This window comes from Meriones unguiculatus, chromosome 3 (genome assembly GCF_030254825.1).
Source record: "Meriones unguiculatus strain TT.TT164.6M chromosome 3, Bangor_MerUng_6.1, whole genome shotgun sequence".
Taxonomy (NCBI): domain Eukaryota; kingdom Metazoa; phylum Chordata; class Mammalia; order Rodentia; family Muridae; genus Meriones; species Meriones unguiculatus.
In genome coordinates this window covers 180304574-180325681 of record NC_083351.1, presented here as the reverse complement: position 1 = coordinate 180325681, position 21108 = coordinate 180304574, and the positions used below count along the sequence as shown (strand labels likewise).

The following is a 21108-nucleotide window of genomic DNA, read 5'->3' as shown; positions in this document are numbered from 1 at the left end:
TGTATATGGGTATTTTGTCTGCATGTATGTCTTTGTACCACATGCATGCCTGGTGCCTGTGGAGGCCAGAAGGTGGCATCAGATTCCCTGGGAATGGAGTCACAGCTGGTTGTAAGCTGCCATCTGGGTGCTGGGAATTGAACCTGGGTCCTCTAGGAGGACCACTGAGCCATCTCTGCAGCCCTTCAACACACTCTTGCCAATATCAACCTTACTTCTAGAGAAGCTGTCTGCATATCAGAGCCTTCCTCTTTCATGTTTTCCCATCTTCCTTCTTTCCTTAGGCGTGTGCTCTGACGGTGATGCTCTATGCTCCTTAAAAACTGATGTCACTTTTGACACCTTGACCCTGCCCACAACTGGGGAACACACAAACTGCTTTACTAGCACAGGTATCGAGAGGAACCAGTAACAGAGCACAAGCACTGGCCGAGGCACCGTGAAGGTACGTTCCTCTCACCACTTCCATAAACTTACTTAACTTCAGCTTTTGCAGAACTTTCTTGACATTAATACGATTTGTGATTACCATACTTAATGTCAATGGAAGCCTGCTGTGTGCTGATTTTTAAAACCTGTGTGTAATCTTTGAACAAGTACACGATTATATCTATTTTACAGACAAGGAAACGGCCTCAGACATGACAGTAGCTTCATACACTCATTAGATATTTACCGAAGAACCTTCATTGTGTCAGAAGCTGCTGCTGAAGCCACGAGCTAGCAACTGGTAGATCCAGGAGCTGCAGTGAGTTTGATGGCATGCACCGGCTGCAACAGCATGGCCATGTATTGCAGGGCACAGTCTCAGTGAGAATAATTTAGACACCCCTTAGGCACATTAAAAACATCCTGGGTCCCCAAATTCACTTGTCTTAATCTTCAGAAAGGACAACCGTAATGATCTGGGTGCTGGGAACCGAACCTGGTCCTCTGAAGGAACAGCAAGTGCTCTGAACACACTGGGCCTTCTCTCCAGCCCTAGGAGGTGAAACCGATTTGAGAACTTCAGCCACTCCTGCTGCTGGTGGAAATCCACTAGCATAGCCCCGTGTTCACTCTAACCTGCAGAAGTGAGTTCTGTCCAGAGGGGCATGGGAACTCTCAACAATACTGAACTCCTGCCAGCGACTAATAGCCTACACCTGAGTTTGAAAATGTGAACACACAACAGAACTGATGCTTGCCGAGATGTACAAGCAGCGGCCCCGCGCGCCTGCTGCTCTCCCAGAGACGGTGCATTCACAAGACAGAGGAAACCAAAAAACATAACAGAAGAAATGGGAGCACATTTAGTACTACACAGACCTAAAGGCGCCATACACAGTCATACATGCGAAACTGCCTTTCTGAGGACAGACAGAAGTCGCAGGCAAGAAGGTGTTTCAAACCGCATGAGGATGACAGTGCAGCATGCCCCAGAGCTAGGACACACGCCACAGAGAAAATGGTAACATCAGCTGTTTAGAGCCAAAAAGAAACACTATCAACCATATAACAAAGGAAACACAGATAAATTGAAGGAAGGAACAAAACCAGGAATCAGTGAAATAGCAAATGTACAATAAAAAGAGACATGCCAAGATAAACTTGCAAAGAGACTACTTTAAATATTACCAAGTGAAAGGAAAGGGAAGGCAGATTTTTACACAGAAATGAAAATTATCACTAGAACTTACAATAAACATCCTGAGGCCAGTCGACCTAAAAATTGAATAAAAAGCACAAATGCTAGGAAGACACAACTTAGCAAAACTTACTAAAAAATTATAAAGTAAAACAGTCTTTCATAGCTTACAAAAAGTGGATCTATAGCAAAATACCCTGAAAGTAATCTTCAGGTTCAGATGCATTTTACTAGCTAATTACTCCAACTTTAGGGAACAAAAATGACATAGCTCCTTTTTTTTTTTTTTTTTTTTTCTGACAGGGACTGCCTCTCAAGTGCTGGGACTAACGCATACACCACCACAGTTTTTGTAAGATTTATTTTTAATTATGTGTGTGTGTATGGTTGTGTATAGGGTCAGCAGACATCAGAGGAGGGTGTCAGATCCCGACAACAGGAGTGACAGGAGGCTGTGAGTCAGCCCCTCTGTAAGAGCAAAAAGTGCGCTTACTGAGCTATCTCTCCAGCCCACCTACAGCTCTTTATAAAACAGTATAGATTTCCCATAAAAACAGAATAAAATAAGGAAACCTACAGGCCAACTTAGCAACTAAACAGACTCAAAACCCTTTATTTTTCTTAAGATTTATTCATTATTTATACAGCATTCTGCTGGAATGTATGTCCGCACACTAGAAGAGGCACCAGATCGCACTACAGATGGTTGTGAGCCACCATGTGGTTGCTGGGAATTGAATGCAGGACCTTGGAAAGAACAGCCTCTTAACCTCTGAGCCATCTCTCCACAAAAATCTTTAAAATATGAGGAGAGCTGAAGAGACGGTCTAGCAGTTAAGAGCACTTATTCCTGCAGAGGATCCATGATTCAGTTCCCACATGGCACCTCACACCCATCTGGAGCTCTAGTCCCTGAGAGATCAGAAACCCACTCCTGACCTCCCTGGAATCAAGCATGCGTGTGAGACAACACAGACATACATTCAGGGGAAACACACACACACACACACACAGAGAGAGAGAGAGAGAGAGAGAGAGAGAGAGAGAGAGAGAGAGAGAGAAATAAATCTAAGAAAAATTTAAAAGTAAAAAATAAAAGATTTAAGTGCTTAAAAAACCCAATATTAAAAAACAAAAACAAACAACAACACAACAACAAGGAAACTGAACTCTAACCTCACACCATAAACAAGAACAATAAAACAATCCCAAATGAATCAAACTTTAACTTAGAGTGAGTTTAAGACCAGCCTGGTACATGAGGCCTTGTCTCAAAAGTCAAAACACAACAGAACTGTAAGATATCAGCTCTATGAGTGTGGAGTTGCCAAATACTTTTAAACAATGCCATCAAAATCAATACATAAATTAAATATGGAGAAATTGGATTCCATAAAAATTAAAAGTAAACACTTAAAAATGCATCATTAAGAAGTGAAAAAGGAAAAAAAAAAAAAAGAAGTGAAAAAGGCTAGCCACATAAAGGGAAAAGCATTTGCTATGAATTTATCTGACAAAGCAACAAGAAAGCAGACCGTCCAATGAAAAATGGGCACAGCTTAGGACTGGAGAGGAGTGGCCAGTGAAGAGCGCCTGCTGCCCTTGCAGAGGAGCCAGGTTCTCTCCCTCAGGCAGGTTCTGTCCCATCAGGCAGCTCACAACCACCTGGAACTCTAGTTCCAGAGGACCAGGGGACCCGGTGCCCACTTCTGGCCTCCGAGGGAACTACATGCACAGAGATACATTCAGGGACTCCACACCAACACATACACACACGAAAGGACAAAACTTTTATGAGCTTCATATAAAATTAGTAATGATCCAGGAATCATACGTTAACACACACTAAGCAAAACATCTTCAACGAGGAAGAAATATCAGATGTTAATAAGAAATACTTTGCTGGTGCAAGAATACAGCCGTGGCCATATCCGAAACCAACTGGCAGTGTCCGCTAATATGGAACATGTGTCTGTTACACCATCCCCGACACCATATCCCGACACACCCAATGTAAGTGCGTACACACTTACCAAAAGGCAGAGATGAATGTTTATAAAAGTCTAACAGCATGACGAAGAGCCCCAAACCGAAGCCTGTCCTTTGTCCATAGGATACCAACTGCACTCAAATTATAAGATGCTTAACAACAAATTATCATGTAACAGTGCTGAGGAATGAACTATGCAACACATGAGTGAATCCTCAAACCCACTACTGAGAGAGAAAAATACCCAGAGAGCAGAGTATCCTGCGAAGGCCTCAAAGACATGCAGTTACTCCATGCTCCTACAGTGGGAGGGGGCCCACAGGAGAAGCTGCTGGGTTGGTGGTGCTTTCCTCTGGGTGGGGCTATTATGACGTTTGCTTCAGGAAAGTCAGTTCAACTATGTACTAATGATTTGTGCATTTTTTTCTGTGTAATTCAATTATAAAAACAATCCAACACTCCTTAAAATTAAAAACACCTTCTAGACAGTACGACTACTACAAATGTGGATGGAAGAGCTCAATTTAATTTATTCAAGTAATATCTTTTTTTTTTTTTCTCTTTTGGTTTTTCAAGACAGAGTTTCTCTGTGTAATGGCCCTGGCCGCCCTGGACTCACTCTGTAGACCAGGCTGGCCTCAAACTCAGAGATCCACCTGCCTCTGTCTCCCTCTGCTGGGATTAAAGGCATACACCACTGTGCCCCACTGAAGTAAACTTTGATTCAATATCATTAAAATCTAAATCCTTCTTTTGTGATACCGGATAGGCCAATTTTAAAGCTTAGTAGAGAAAGTAAATAATTTTTGTAAATGAATTTTAAAAAGGAAGGCAGTTATAAAAACAATAATTGGGAGGCCTGGCCCTGAGACACAAATGTATTACACGAATGTGATAAACTACGCAGGGCCTGGTGCACACACCTTTAACCCAGCACTGGGGAGGCAGAGGCCAGCTCGGTCTGCAGAGCAAATTCTACCATAGCCAGGGCTACACAGAGAAACCCTGTTTTGAAAAAACAAACAAACAAACAAAAAGAATGTAATAAACTGCCGCTTATGAGTATAGAAACAGCCTTTGGTGTGTAAGCATACACTGGGCACACAGTAAAAGTGCAAACTCTGACTGCAGAACAAAGCATGGGCTCTTCAGTGATGGGTTTTTTTAATTAATTGGTTGTCAAGTCAGGAAAAAAAACATAAATTGATTAATATTTACCCCCCCACACCAACAACACACATAGGCACATGCACACACATTTCTAAATGGTTCTGTTTTTACAAAGGAGATGTTTGCATAATTGGAGAGAGTAGAAATAAAGCCTTTTCCAGCATGATACTACCCATAAGGTATGGGGCAGGTGAGCAGATCAGACATTGGCATTGAAGAAATAAAAAAATAAATGAAGAGTCAAACAGGAGAAAAGGACACAGGAAAAGCTCCTAGAAATCAACAAGGAAGACAGCTCACTAGGAAGTGGACTCAGAATGACAGACAGCTAATTATCCACTGAAGAAACACCAATGCTGATCACATTAGTAACAGCCATACAGGAAATTAACACAAGGTGTAATTCACCTAACGAACTGGCAAAAACTTTAAAAAGTCGTCATTCAAACACAGGGCAGAATGCAGGGAGAGCTGCACTCTCGGCCACGGTGACACAATGCCTACACCAGTACTCCCTGAGCAACCACGGCTAAGTGTAGAAAGAAGTTTGCAAATATACAGACGTCTACCAAAAACTCACTGGTAGAAAGTGATTGAATAGTGCCTATTTACGGGCTAGCATTAAAAACCGTGCTACCCTTTGCATGCTGGTACAAAAACAGGTCCACAATATATAAAGTCAAAAAGGGAAATTTCTAAAAGGGAAATTTTACTTTACCATAACATGCAGTATGATACATTTTAACAAGAAAATAAAAAATTTAAATTGTCTATTTATAACTTCATTTAAAAAGTCCTGAAAACAGTCAGGTGATGGTAGCCAGCACCTTTAATCCCAGCACTCAGGAGACAAGAGGCAGATGGATCTCTGTGAGTTCGAGGCTAGTCTGGTCTACAGAGTGAGTTCCAGGACAGCCAGAGCTACACACAGAAAAGCCCCGTCTCAAAAACAAACAAACAAAACTAAGGTCCACCCAGGTATTATGGTGCACACCTTCAATTCTAGCAGTTGAGGGGAGAGGAAGGCAGAGTTTGAGGCTGGCCTGTTCTACACAGAAAGTTCCAGGACAGCCCAGGCTGCACAGTGAGACCCCAAATCTCGGTCTCCCTCCCTATGCTGCTTCCATTCTGGGGACCAAACAGTAGGCTCTGCACATTAAAGCAGATGCTTTCTCACTGATCTACAATCCCCAGCCCTGAAGCGTTCAGGGACGGAACATCCACATCCCAAATAAAAAGACTATGAGAAAGTCTTATCTGTGAGGCAGTATCTAAGGATCATCTTGCCAAATCCTGTCTATTACCATCTGTTCCTATGTGTAATGACTGTTTATTGCTATATCAGTCATAAGGCACTAGAATGCTAAATACAGCAAATGCTGGTTTCACTTCCATTTAAAAAAACAATTTTACAGGCCAGGCATGGTGGTACCCACTTTTAATCCTAGTGCTCAGGAGGCAGAGGCAGGCAGATCTCTTTGAGTTAGAGCCAGCCTGATCTGCAAAGCAAGTTTCATGACAGCCAGGGCTATTGCACAGAGAAACCCTGGCTTGGAAACAAAAAAACAAAAGCTAAAAACAAGATTACTCTGAATGTTTTGTTTTCAATATTTATTTTTAACTAACATTATTTTATACACGTTAACCATTTGAGTCAAAGAAAATCCTTTTTGAGATTATGAATAAATTTAAAAAGAGAAACAGCTTTATGACTTGCATCTGAGTCAACTTGAATTCTAATATTCTTTCACTATCAAAAAAATAAGATTCATCATAAATATACAAATTGCAAACCCATTTAAAGATGGTCTCCTTGTTGCTTGAAATACTATGAAAACACAGGCATACCCTTCATAGTAGCCCACCCACACTGCAGTTACAGTGACACAGGTGTCTCTAGTTGCAATAGTCAGTCAGCTAAGAAAACTGGGAACTAGTCAGATAGGTTTACATTTAAGCAAAATGGTTATGAATATTCATTCTATTTTCAGGTTTTACTTTTTAAAAAGATTTATTTTATTCTTAATCATGTTTGTGTGTGCATGTGTGTATGTGTGTGTTTGTGCACGTGTGTTAAGGGTATGTACACAGATGCCCTGAACTCAGTTATGAGCACCTTGACATGATGCTCGGACCTGAACTTGGTCCTCTCAAGAGTGTGTGTAACTATTGGGCTATCTCCCTAGCGCCTAACATTTTTTATTAGGTACTTTTAGTGGCCCAACAAAGATGCCTGAGGTTAAGCACCAAGGAACCATTTCTGTTCAAAGAACAATGTCACATGAACATGCTAAATGTAATAAACAACACATGGAGAACCTGACTAAAAGCATGAGGAAACCTAGGACCTGACATAGATACTTTTGTTTTGTTTTCTGAGACAGGGTTTCTCTGAAACTTGCTTTACAGACCAGGCTGGCCTCAAACTCACAGAGCTCTACCTGCTTCTGCCTTTGGGTATAAAGTGTGTGTGTGTGTGTGTGTGTGTGTGTGTGTGTATAGTGTGTATGGGTATTTTACCTTCACATATGTCTGTGCACCACATATGTACCTGGCTGGTGCCTGCAGAGGCCAGAGCAGGTATGGTTTTCCCTGGGACTAGCGTTAAAGGCAGTTGTGAGATGCCATGTGGTGCTGGGAAGCAAACTCAGGTCCTCTGGCAGCGTGTGCTCTTAACTTCTGAAGCACCTCTCGCCTGCCACTAGATCAGTACAACTTTATTTAAGAAGCATGGAACCCTTTTGCAGAGGTAAAGAGAAAGGGCTAACGGAGGCCCACAGACAGACAGACGGAAACAGACCTGGAGTTGCACAAACAGGTGACCCGGTACATGAGAGGCAGATCCGAGAGGGTCAGCTATCCAAGTCCACCTTCTGCTGTGCAACAATTTTACGCCAGCCTGGGCTACATATCGTCTCAAAAATGGGAAAAGCATGGGGCATGTAAAAGTGGCGCCCATATAACGCTGGAGGCCAGGGACAAAGGGGTCCCCAGGGCTCTGGCCAGGCAACGGGGCAACCTGGAGCCCAGTTCACTGACAGACCCTGTCTCAAAAGCGCAGAAGCAACACAAGCACTTAACTTTGACCTCCGGCCTCCACACACAGACAGGCCTGCACACCCTCCACCATGAACGACCAAGCACAGCAGACGGCTAACTATCTGCTGTGGAGCATTTTCCTCCACGAGCAGTCCCGGGGCCACAGAAAGCCCAGGAATAAACCAGCTACAGATCCTTTCCAAAGAATGTTATTACCTCACGAGGTCTGTGTGGAGTGGTGTAATGCCTCCTCTCCCCGCACTGCCCCGTCATGGTCAGACACATGTACATGGCTGTGTACATTCGGACGCCATCCCAGTCTACTAGTTGATTTCTTTTCAATCTGTGGGCTGCTTGTTACATTGCTGGAGTTACAAAAACAGCTACTTTGCAGAAAATAGTTTATTAACTAAATACTGGTCAACATGAGCAAATACAGAAAAGACGGTGTGACTGAACAGGCTCTCTGCCATCAACATGCATTGACTGAATTTATTGGTTTGCTTATTTCCATAAATTTTAGGCTGTACCAACACATATAAAAAACCATAAAATCTCACTACATCAGAGGCAAACGTACACACGATGGACTCGACCACTGGGACACAAAACTAGAGTTTTATTTAAAACACAAATACACGGACAGTCATGAAGCAAAAACAGTGAGCTGCTAAAAATGAAACATCTTAGCACAAAAGTCAGTGAGCAGCGAAATGAGAACAAAAGCAATACCGTATACTCCTAGTCACAAAAGTTCTACATTTTACACACATTGCAGGCAGAGGATCAGCTGGCTAAAGGACGTCATACGTCTGACACATTGACAAATTTCTTCCACTTTAACTCACCTCTCTCTTCTTCCCGTTAGAATTGTAGCAGCTAACAAAACTTTTAAAATATGATTTGAGTGAAACGGACACACATTTTTTTTTTCCACATAAATCATATAGAAGCCAGTGGCGATAATCTGCCAGCCTGGGCAAGTAACACATTCCCAAAAGACAGCACAGCCTCTGCGCTTTCATGACAGTTCTCCTAGGCATTAGCTGTGGTTACAGTATTTCCAACAGATGCCTGGCCTTCCACCACAGAAACTAAAATGATAAATCTGCATTTTCATTCTGTGAGTCCTCAGTGATGGAAGAAAAGGAACTGCAAACACACGTCTACAATGCATAACAGAAGGTCTCCACTGACCACGTCGCTAAAGCATGCCGATTCTTCTTTGCAGCAGACACTTGGGTCACTACTGATTCTGGTGAATTTAATTACGGCCAGCCAGTCTCCTCCCAGCCTTCAGGCCTGTGGGAGTTTACTTAAATGTTTATATACCACACAGAAGAGGAAATGGTCACAACAAGGCTGACCTGGCAACTCTGTCCAGCTTTAGCAATGAATGTTTATAGTCGTGAGGAAAAATGGAAACTATAGATTAAAAACATACCAAGTACACATACCATTTGTTCAAAAAAATCGCTCTAGACATAAAGGCCTTAGTATAGACTGAAAACAGAAGATCCAGGGGTGAAAAATAAATCTGAGAGCAGCATTCATACACATGTCCACTGCTAACTCAGAGAGACGTCACTATTGGGACCTAGCATGCCGGTCTTTGGTGTCTGAAATCTCCCACTCCAGGAATCAAGAAATGCTCCGGTGTGACTCCGGGGCTGGGTGCTGTGCCACACCACACGAACTGAGTTTGTTTTATTGCTTTATCACCTCATGGGGGGGTGGGGATTTAAAGCTTATTTTGGCAGGAATGCTCCCAGGTAAATCTGCCTTTCTCTTACTGCAAGCCAGTGGTTCTCATCCTTCCATTGCTACTTCATAACTAATTTTGCAACTGTTATGAGTCGTAATGTAGATGTCTGATATATAGGATATCTGACATGCAACTCCTGAGAGAGGACCGTTCAATCCCCCTCCTCTCCCCTCCCCAAAAACGGGGGTTGTGACTCACAGGCTGAGAACTGCTGCTCTGAGCCAAGGCAGGGCAGCGGCCTTGATGAGTTAGTTCCAATAATCTCAGAATTAAATCAGTAATTCCAGCACCGATGTGTCCAAATGCAGCGCTGGCTGTCACTAAGCCTCTGACAGTTGAACAAAAAGCCTCTCTCTAACTCAGGAGATTATCCCTTCAGTAAAGGAAGGCTTTAATTATCACATAATTATTACCTACTGAACTGACAGGAGAAAGCCCTGTACTAGGTGAGGAATCTTGGATGTTGTTGTAAAAAGGCTCTTTAGGAAGCAGCCTTCTTTAATATTTGTAATGGTTTCACCTCCACTGTAAGGGAGAGGTAAGAGTATGGTGACATTCCCCCTGAATCTGACCCAGTAGACTGGGTTACTGTGTTGAAGCAGCTCTCTTCCTGTCTTCAGGGTATCATGTGGAGCCACTGTGGCGAGTGAGAAATACCAAGAGCTGGACTGGAGAGAGAGGTATGGAAGAACTGCTGGGCATAAGGCAACGGAACACACTCCACAGCCCTCGTGAACACAAGAGCTGGACTGAGCAACTGTAGGGCTTAACACAGTATTAAGTATTCTTTTCTAGGTTCATTTTTACTATTTTCAGTTATGTGTGAGTTGTGCAGAGGTTTTGTCTTGGAGCTAGAATTACAGACACCTGGTGTGGCAGCTGGGAACTGAACCCGGGTAGAGCAGTGCAGTGGGAAGGGCAGTACATGCTCCTAACCACTGAGCCATCTCCCCAGCCCCTAAATCACTAGTTACTCCTACAGACGCTATTCCAGTAGCGAGCCACGCTGAGCAGCTAAACAACCCCCTGCTGCTGCACTGTCCAGCCTCAAACTCTCTGAGCAGAGACTGTGCTCTCCACTGTGGGAGCAACTAGACTTCCTCTGTAAAAATGCCGCCGCATGAAAGAATCCAAAAACTCTCAGTGACACAGTATTGAAACACTTAAACAAAACGGAATTCTTGCTTTCTCTTTTGCAGGCGTGTGGAGGAAAGCCCTCTAGACTGCAGTGATGCACACGAGACAGTGGTTTGGCACTGCAGGATAACTGCATCTCCTTCTGCAGAGGCCACTAAGCGCTGGCTCAGAGCACTGCTTTCTTGAGTCACACACGCGTGGGCAGCGCAGCCTAACCTCAGGAGGCGACAGCAGCGATGGCCAGCAATCCCACAGCAACACTATGGACACCATCAACAAGCGCTAGAACATGCAGAGCCTTGACGTCACTCAGGTATCAGAAATGCACAGAAACTGTAATGGGTTTGGCAAGTATTTTTTTTTTGTAACAAATGCTTATAAAGCAAAGTTTTTTTTTATTATAAATGCTATTTTAAAGTTGCAACCTAATGGACTGTATGTATAAAAGCTGAGTTACATAAAGCTAATTCTGGCTGGACCAATACTAAATATGGACATCCAGTATAAATAACCAATTATAAATTAATTAGTAAAGTATTCTAATGTATGTGATTTATAAAATATTACAACATAGAAAGTCAACAGCCACTAGGCACCGTGTGCACACTACCTGTGGAGATTCTGTGTCGGCGACGCCTTCCTAATTCTCTCCTACCACAAAAGAGTAGACTAGGCCAAAGCGTTTTCAAAGCTCCCACCAAAACAAATGCAAAATGGTAAAAATGCTAATCCCGGTGTCATACCAAGACCAACACTCCATAAAAAAGACAAGTAACTACACCGTACTTTTAAAGAATTCTAAAATTTGAGTCTCCACTGATTCTGGTAAGTACAGTCTGTAAATTATGCCTGTGAAGTTTCCTTGCTTGACTTCCTTTTCAGAAGAAAAGTCAAGATAGTACAAGAAAACACTCTGCATTCTAATCTCTCCGCTAAAGACCTGTATCACTGGCTCCCATTTTCCCCCTTACTATCACTAAAAAAATTCACTTAAGAAAATCTTAATTATGTTGATAAAAATTAATTCTTTTGGGTGAAGATATGTCTCTCTCTCTCTCTCTCTTTTTTTTTTTAATTTTTCGATACAGGGTTTTCTGTGTTGCCTTGGCTGTCCTGGACTCACTTTGTAGACCAGGGTGGTGAACAGTGATCCACCTGTCTCTGCCTCCCAGAGCGCTGGGATTACAGGTGTGTGCCACCATGCCCGGCTTTGAAAATATGTCTCAAACTGTGAAATACTACAAATTTTATCTCAAACCAATAATACAGATTCTGTAGAGCTGGATCTCCAAGGAAATGCCCAGTGAAAAGGGAATTCTCTTTTGGTTCATGATCTACAACTGGAATTTAATACTTAAAGATGTGGAAAGTTTGCCTTCCCATTTATAATGGAAACTAAATACTGTGGTACAAGCTGAGTGACACGTTAAAAAAAATAACATCCGAGGTTATTCTAACACATTTTACAATGAAACATGGCTAAAATCAAGACATAACTCTAAAAAATGGAAAATTAAGTTTCATATTCAAACAGCCTATAAAAAACCGTGAGGGTTAATTCTGGGCGTGGTGGTGCACACCTTTAATCCCAGCATTCCAGAGGCAGAGGAGGAGGAGGCAGAGGCAGAGGCAGGCAGACCTCTGTGAGTTCAAAGCCAAACTGGTCTACACAGTTACAGCCAAAACTACAGGGAGAACACAAACAAACAAACAAACGAGTTTGAAATAGAGTTTGGAAAAGAAGGAACTTTAACTCAGGGTTAACTTGTATGCAGGTGGGACTTTTCTAAATTCTATCCAGTTTTTATCTACGGACAGGGGCTTACATGGCTCCAGCCCTAAACGACGGTAAGATTCAGGTCCTCATTTCTCTGGGGGCTGCTTCTTGCTGTGAGGAAGAACATGTGAAGGATGTCTAACAGAGGCAACAGCAGCCCGTTCAGCACGGCAAACAGTCTCCAGCGAGTATGCATGCGTGAATGTTCTTTCCCAGGCTTCCTCTCACCTGGCTGCAGGACGACATAGTCTACATCCTAGCGATGGTGGGCGGGGCAGCTTCTGAGATCAGTTCAACAAAGACAAAGGCTTTATCACAAGACTAATACTATTCTAATTCATCATGGTTTGCACTAAAACTCAACTTAGCATATCAAATGTCTTATTTTTAAGAAACCACAATCTTCAATACCAAATCAGGTCATTCACTCAGTTCCGGCAAACCCAACTGGTCAATTTTCAAGTTAAATTGGACCTTGAGAGTTCTGCTTTCCTTTTCTAAAGGTAAAATCAGAGTTGTTGGTAATTTATCAGCACAATTCCCCTTGATCTGTTATCAGAAGAAAGAAATACAGCAGTGATGGAAGGATGGTATCTACAGTGTACTTCTGGATTGCTAGTCTTTAGCCCAGCTCCATCACTCCTCTTTCTGAATCAACAGCCTAGCCTACTTTTTGAGCCCCAGGCTCTAGCCAAAGCCCTTTCTCAAAACAAACAAACAAACAAAAAACTGTTTTGCATCAGAGGTTTTATCTACAGCTTGTAACTTCAGAGAGCCTACTGCAGAATTACCAGGAGTACAAGCAAGCCATGCCTGGAAGAGCTACAGTGAAGGACAGGACTTGGGGACGTACTTCAGGGACGTCTGCTCTTACCCACTTACTCTGTGACAGGGGCATCCCGTCCGAGTTTCTCCTTACAGAGAGGAGAAAATGGCTGCTAGAATAATGACAACCAGAAGCTCCTGCCTCAGGGGCACACTGTATGTTCTAACAAAGAACAGACCCTCACACTCCTGTATGTGCGCACCCACCGAACATAGGCATAGTGCACAGATAGCTTCACCTTATTACTGATTTTAAGAGCTCTAATAAACGTACTTCATAAAATACTCAAGGAAGTGGGATACACTCAGCAGCAAACCGGAACATCCGATGACGTAAGTAACCGCAGAAGCACAAGGAGTGGACGCCAAGGCAGACTAGGGTTCGCACAGCTCGCTTTCTGCTGGGCTCTCAAAGGCGGAACTTAGATAAGCAGTGCCTTTAGATTTTCTCTGAGAACAGGGTAATTTTATACATCTTTACAAACTTCCCACTGACTGGATATTCAATACATATTTGTCCGTGTGGCCATAGATTTTCATCACAATAAATTCACTGATTTCATGGCTCTGATGTTAGTTAATTCCAGTTTCCCTGTATAAGAACCTAACGGAACAACAAGGGACCTGACCTATGCCAGAAAAGATGCAGGCAATATATTGTAGGTCAGGCAATACTGTAATTTAGGGAAATGAGCTCTGCATGGTGTTGCTGTAACCCCGGTACCCAGGATGTGGAGGGTGAGGATTAGACACGTAAGGCCATTAAACCACCTGCTGAAATCCTGCACCAAAAAGAACTAAACAGTACACAGCAACTTAAGAGAAAATGAATTCACAGGGAAACTTTAAGACAGTTAAAAATCATGAAATAAATATTTAATAGCTGACATATATTCTGTATGAAACATTTCACATTAGCCCTAATAAACCATAATAAATGCTGGCCTGCACCTCTGTCACAGAGCTGAATAATTTTTTAAGTTAAAATACTAAAAAATGGCATCCAGCAGTGGTATATCCTCAGTATTGTTTAGATAAAAATACAAAATTTAGAGGTAGTCACAGACTTTTATAATTTAAAGAGGTTCTAAATTGACTAGGTTTCTTCTAGTAAGCCATTTTCCAAAACATTTTAATGGAAATATCACAGTGTTCCTATTTGGTTAGTTATCACAGCAAAACATAAATAAATGACAAACTTTCCCATCCCTGATCTAGCCGGCTCGATGAAGACGTGGTGAGACTAAGCAGGGCAGACCTTCCTGCCAGCCTGGGCGCACAGCAGGGCTCAGACCCGCCAGCCTGGGCTCTCGGTGTGGCACGGCCTTCTCAAACACACTCTGCTGTCAACACACTCAGGGCTTAAAACCGTCTCAGGTAAGAGTTCTACAGAAGCCTTCAAATGACAGGTATGCAACACGAAAACGTCCTTTAAGAAAGTCCCCTTACGGTGGGCTTGTCTCATGAACTCATGCAACATGAAAACGTCCTTTAAAAAAGTTCCCTTACAGTGGGCTTGTCTCCTGAACTCATGGCCAGCTCCAGGGTGAGCACAGCAGGGGAGTTTTGCAGGGCGATGGTGTGTTTAAGTGGAGGCTGCGGTGAGGTGGTGAGAGGACAGTCCTTTAACCCAGACAGCCCTCAGCAATGCAAAGAGCCTGCTCCTATGGCTGGCTCAAACCACCTGAACCAGCAACCAGCTTGTACTGGAAAAGGTGGCTAGAAGAAGCTTGAGGTGAGAAGACAGACTACTCCTTCTTCATCTAACTGACACAATTTTCTCCTACAGTGAAGATAAATTACTTTCCCTTTAAGGTTGCTCAGGACTTAGGTAATACTTGAATAGAAATATATAACTTTTCTTAGCAATGCTCCTCTTGGAGGGACAAGTTCATGGAATTACTTCTGCTGAGCAATGAATGTCCCGGGCAGACCTGCTACTTCTGCACTAGAAGACCATAGCCTAGAAGCCCTGTGTGCTTATGAATTATTGACGCAAACAGCCACCCAGCCACCCAGACACCGGAAAGCTGGGCTCTGTGACAATTCTGTAAAACAAATAACAATGTTTGTCTTTTTATCATGATAAACAACAACAAACACCTGGCCCAAGAGGGTGTCAGATATGACAAAGCAATGACGGTTACACATTACTGCCTGCACAGGATGCAAAGGACCCCTGCTCAGCCTTATTGTAGCTCTAACATCTAAATTTACTTGAGTTTTGAAGTGTCTTAACTAATAATTTACTACAGTCTTCAAGACTTGAAAATAAAGACTGGAAAAACCATGACAAATGTTAAGCCAAAATTATTCCAATTACAAAGTATCACAGATAAACACATTTCTATTTGCTGAGAAGAAACTCAAGAATGCTTTGAATTCTGAAAGCCCTGGTAACAAAATGTTGTGATTTCAAATGAGTGTCAACGTTCCTTTGATCTTAAGTGCAGAGTCAAGTAACCCCTGAGGGGAAAGGGCCGGATTTAATGACACTTAACAGGACCAGCAGCTTGTCTCCACCAATGGACCCAGGTTTCTTAGTGGGCCTCCAATTCCCTACCTTCTCTTTCATGCTTGATATACAATCTAACACTCAGAAATATTTTCAAAGTTTTTGGTAGTTTTAGATTCCTTGTTAATTTGATGATCGAACTCACACTGATTTAGGGACAGAGAAGATCCTCTTCAGGTCCAAGCACACCACTAAAAATGAGCTAGGTAACAGTCTTTTGCCCCTCCCCCACAGTGTCAGACCTTGCATATTATTTTTAAATGAGACATCTTCCAAAAAGGAATGGCACCTTTACTTCTTCTACACCCCTCTCCCCAAAGAAAAGTTCTTTAAGTATTGGGATCTCCAAGTATGGTGAAAATGAGATAAAGCTAAAACTCTATATACTAAAATATATATGTAAGTAACTTGATGGTGAGCTTTTGATGCACTTTCTGGAGCTGGCCTGGCTCAGCAGCATTCTGCATGAGCAGTGGAGTTGTCTCCTCCTGATTCATACAGAATCTTTAAAAAGTAAAAAAATAAATTCATCTCTGAAGGAGACTAAACGTGGGAGGTGAGGTGGGGAGGAGGAGTTGAGGACTCAGTATCTTAACTGACTCTCGGTTTCCTTTTTGATGTTTTTTTAAGGGGAATTCTTTCTCTGCTGTTGCCTGAGAACCCTATGGTTCTGCCATGTCTGTAACAGCAATTACATGTAATCACCCACAAGCACACTTATTTGTCTCAAGCCTATAAATACTGTTAGTAATACTAAACTATCGCCATTGGCTTATCTGTAAGAAGAAAAATATAGATTTGCATTTTATAAAGTTAGCACTGAGAGCAGGTGAAAGGCGACAAAATGCAGTACACAATGATAGTTTCTTGGGACACAGAAACCAAAGTGGGGTGCGCGAGCCACCTGGTCAAGCCGTGTCTGAGGAAGAGTCGTACGAGGAGACAATGAAATTGCCGCTGCTGGAGTGGCTGGCCACTGACTGGGCGGCCTGCTGGCTCAGGCTATTGCAGATGAGCACCAGCTGGTTGCTCTGGGCCTCGGACAACGTGCTACAGCTCTGGTACACACTGAAGTTCGTTTTCCTGCCAGGGATGTTGCCCTTCTCACACATGGTCTTCACCATCTTGGCCAGCTTATTCTTGCCAAGGGCCTGGCAATTGTACCAGTGAAGAGCTGCCAAATTCACAACTGGCTTGATGGACAAGTAGAAGGGGGCATCCTCGTAGCGCATAGCAGGAGGCCTCCGCTGGGCATACTCCTTATAGTCTTGCACTGGGCAGGTCTGCGGGGCATGCTGGGTGGCATAAACTCGTGAGTCTGTGCCTCCTCTCTTGGGTTTGGCATTCAGATCACCAGTGTCCTGACCCATCCACTCCAAGTACTCAAGCCCAGTTTCTGTGACCCGGAGCCGGATATCGCCCCATTTCAAGGTGGACCCATGAAAGCCTGTGCAGTGCCCAAAGGCTTTTGTATTGTTGAGCCAAACAAGGTTGAGCAGACCCTCCGGGTTGTATCTGCTCAGCAATCCCCTCTTCCGCAGGATGAGCTCGTCCGCAAAGGTGAGCTTCATGGACTTGTGCGGCTTGTTTCCTTTCCCTTTGCAGCGGAGCTCGATCTGCTTCTGCTTCAGGGCCTCCTGGGAGCGCTTGAACTCCTTGTCCCGGGTAATGCTGTAGCCGTACCTGTGCTCCTTCAGGTACCGCTCCAGCCCGCACTGGTAATTCGCCAAGCTGTTGGGTTCGTACTCAGACCCGTCCTTCTGCCTGGCATCCACGAAGAAAGAGGCAAGGTAGGCATCTAGCTCCTTGCAAGGGATGACATAGATCTCTCTGGTTTCGGAAGGGTACTTGGAGATGAGGAATTCCCGGAAATTGCGGAGCGCGGTCTGTGTGCTCCGGATGGTTTTCTCGTTCTGCTCCCTGCTGAGCTCAGCTGCTCTTTCATCCTGGTCTGCAACAAACGGGGGAGGGGAGGGACAGAGAGGGTGTTGATGAGTTCAGACAATGCACTTGCTACTCTGAAATAAAGTTTCCTTTTATAATGAAAAGGGGAAAGAAGGATCACAGTGATAACCGGTACTGCCTGGCTGGCCTTGCCGCACTACTGAAGCCAAATTCAGTTTCACAAACGAACCAGACAAGATACAGCCCATCATGACCAGAGAGAACTGCTTTTTCAAGGTTAACCTTTGTTATTTTGTTGTTGTTGTTGTTGTTATTGTGTGGTGAGCGTGCATGACGTGTGTGTGTGTGTGTGTGTGTGAGAGAGAGAGAGAGAGAGAGAGAGAGAGAGAGAGAGGGAGAGAGAGAGAGAGAGAGACACACAGTAGGTACAGGTCCTCCCACGGATTGAACTCAGGTCCTCAGGCTTGCATGGGGAAGCACTTAGGTCTCCCAAGCCATCATGAGTCACACAGTTTAGTGAGTGAAGGTTTGCAGGAAGGGTGAAACTGGGTAGTCTTTTGAGGAAAAGCATGGGGCAGAAATGTGCTTTGTCCTCTGTAGCATGCGAGGCACCCCTCCCCCAGCTGGTAAAACACAGCGTTTGTGAAACTGGAGGCGGCACTGGCTGCACACATCACTGACGTCTACTTAGAAAGTGTTTAGCGAGTATCGAGTGATACTCGCTCTTCTCTAAGATTTCTGGCCCACACTCTTGACAAGTATTCCTATGGACGGCAAAACAGTTTGATCAGAATCTACCTGGTATTTTAAAGGAAAACCAGGACTAAGCTTCGTGGTAACAAAAGAAAAATTAATGTGAACGTCATAACTGAAGTGAAAGAAAGGGCCAATCCTGGTTCCGTGGTTTGTGTTCCTGATTTATCATCTACCTTCTGCCTGGAGGGCTTCCGACACAAGCGGTGGATCATCCATTTAGTGGCACTGCTCAAAGGTAGCAGGCCTCACGCTTTCCTATGCTTCAGGCCTACGATGCTTTGACAAATACAGACTACTGGCCGCAAGTCTAGGAATCTGCATTTTAGTCAATACCTCCATGCTCCTGATGAAACTCAAAAGCACACCAGAGTAAAGAAGTTCTGGTGGCTCAGCCTGTAATTCCAGCTCCTTAGGAAGCTGGGGATCTCAAGTTCAAAGGCTACCCAGACTCAGGAAAGCCAACTTCTATGCCTGTGTCCTTGACAAGGAATTCTATTTCGCCTATTAAAAAAAAAATTAAGAAACACTATTTAAGTGGTTTCATGTCAGTAACATTTAATTCAAACTTGAGACCTTAACATTAATCCCAGCACTTGGGAGGCAGAGGCAAGCAGATCTCTGTAAGTTTGAGGCTAGCATGGTTTATAGAATGAGTCCAGGAAAGACAGGGCTACACAGGGCTTTTGTCTTGAGGGAAAAAGAAAAAAAAAACAAACCAAACTTGGTTAAAAACACCTGTTTCTGTATGTCAGACATGGTCTGGACAAAACTCAGAAACCCAAAATAGAATTACACAATAGAAAACCAGTCTATCTACCGATAATCAATGAAGCTGCTTTTCCTACTGATTTTTAAAAAGGAAACACAAAAAGTAATTTAAAACAATGAAAAATACAACTTAGGACTCTTGGGTATAAGGCAACAACATTTTGTTTATTGAAAATATCTAAAAATATTTAAAAATTTCAGATTAATTTGTAAGACTGCTCAGTGGAAGTCTTTGTAATTACTATACCCAGTAATATGCTGGATTTTATTCACAGGATAAACTACTTTTCATAAAACATTACTATACATTACTACATATCTATGAATAAACATGTTATTTTTAAATGACAATTCTAAGGCAGATTTCCAAATTTCTTATGTACTCAGGCACACTTGAGATATTTCCAAAATCAAGCACACAGACTTTATGCTTCAATAGCTTCACTTTCAGTGTCTGAATTTCTGTAGCTGAAACTGCTTTCATGTTAACAATGAAGACCACCTCCTCTTTCCAGTGAAAACAAGAAAGCAGCGTTGCCTGTAGCCTTTCACCAGCTGAGTTCTTGAAGGTTTTACAGGTGAAGCCAGAAGCCAGCATGAGTTTACTCTGGTTGCTCATGCAAATACCTAAAAGCAGTCTTCAAACTTCCAAAGCTTTCGAGGAAATAAGCATTCACAGGCAACCCCGGGGGGAATTTCCAGCCCCTCACCCTTTACATGGGCTCTTAAACTGAGTGTGCGCCCTCTCCCTGAAATCCAGTACACCTGTCACACACCTCCGTGGCGTGCTTGCGCTCTTCACACGGCGTCAGTCACTACCATCACCACCAGGAGGACTCTACCTGGCTAGCCCTCATTTTAGTTTGTAAAATATTCAGTACTTTTACCTCCTTAAAAAAAAAAAAATTGAAATTTGATTTGAAAGCCTTTGGGTGTCAATTTAAAAGTGGGGACTGGAGAGATGGCTCAGAGGTTAAGAGCACTGGCTGCTCTTCCAGAGGTCCTGAGTTCAATTCTCAGAAACCACATGGTGGCTCAGCACCATCTATAGTGATATCACTAGTGATATCTAGTGCCCTCTTCTGGATTTTTAAATAAATCTTTAAAAAAATTAAATAAAAGTGGGTGTTGATTGCAGGGCATGTGAGCTAAACACTGGACTCAGAGAAGCTTTGGGCAGCCTGCTGCAGGGAAGCTGGTGAGGGGGCTGTGAGCGGGTGGCTGTGCTGCAGGAGGCACCACAGGACAGCTCAGCTGCCTCCATCCGCTTCTCCGCCGCACTGCCAGCTCCAGCTGAAACCACTCTGAGCTGACCTCCGGCCAGCCCCAGCCCAGCCCTCCTCACAAGGCCTTCCCCCTTTTCTGCTGGGTCTCAAGCTTAGTGAAGAAGCAGGCGGTGCGGCTGCTGAACAGTGAGCGGTGGCATCGCCATCTTGTTCAGCAGCTCGGAACGCACCACAGCGGCAGCGGGAAGGAAGACGCCCCCACTCACTTTGCATGAAGACGCCAAAGAGTTTTCAAACCCTGTAGACAAGTAAGAAAGTTCTCAGCTAACAACAAAATCAAGTAAGAGAGAATCACTACTAAAACACATAACAAGTTTCATGCGTTCGTCTCCAAGTTTAGAAAAGTTTCCGCTCCGCTACTTTTAAAGTTTTTGCTTTGTTTTTTGTTTGTTTGTTTTGAATATGTGTGTTTAGGCGTAACACACACAGGAGGACAGTCATTAACGCTCACAATCTTGACCACGGGTATTCACCTGTGAACCTAGTGGCCCTATCGGAATTCCTCCTCCCACGCCTATGGAATCGTGCTTTGGCCTCTTTTTCCTCAG

The 21108-nt window shown here is 43.5% G+C and overlaps 1 protein-coding gene and 1 long non-coding RNA gene across 4 annotated transcripts in view; one reads left to right on the top strand and one right to left on the bottom strand.

Annotated features, from left to right (window-relative positions):
- Positions 1-11050, top strand: part of LOC132653227 (uncharacterized) — a 39702-nt gene extending 28652 nt beyond the window's left edge. The window contains exons 2-3 of the long non-coding RNA XR_009591015.1: positions 285-445; positions 10791-11050. This is a non-coding gene — a long non-coding RNA (uncharacterized LOC132653227). The remainder of the gene's footprint in view (positions 1-284; positions 446-10790) is intronic.
- The window catches only part of Kiaa1958 (KIAA1958 ortholog), a 149474-nt gene that overhangs the window by 31247 nt on the left and 97119 nt on the right, over positions 1-21108 (bottom strand). Inside the window, exon 3 of one of the 3 annotated variants that reach the window (XM_060381146.1) lies at positions 16750-17796. The exons of the other annotated variants lie outside the window; for them this stretch is intronic. Within the exon in view, the coding sequence (XP_060237129.1) occupies positions 16754-17796 (1043 nt within the window). The 3' untranslated portion in view covers positions 16750-16753. The remainder of the gene's footprint in view (positions 1-16749; positions 17797-21108) is intronic. 3 annotated transcript variants of the gene reach the window in all.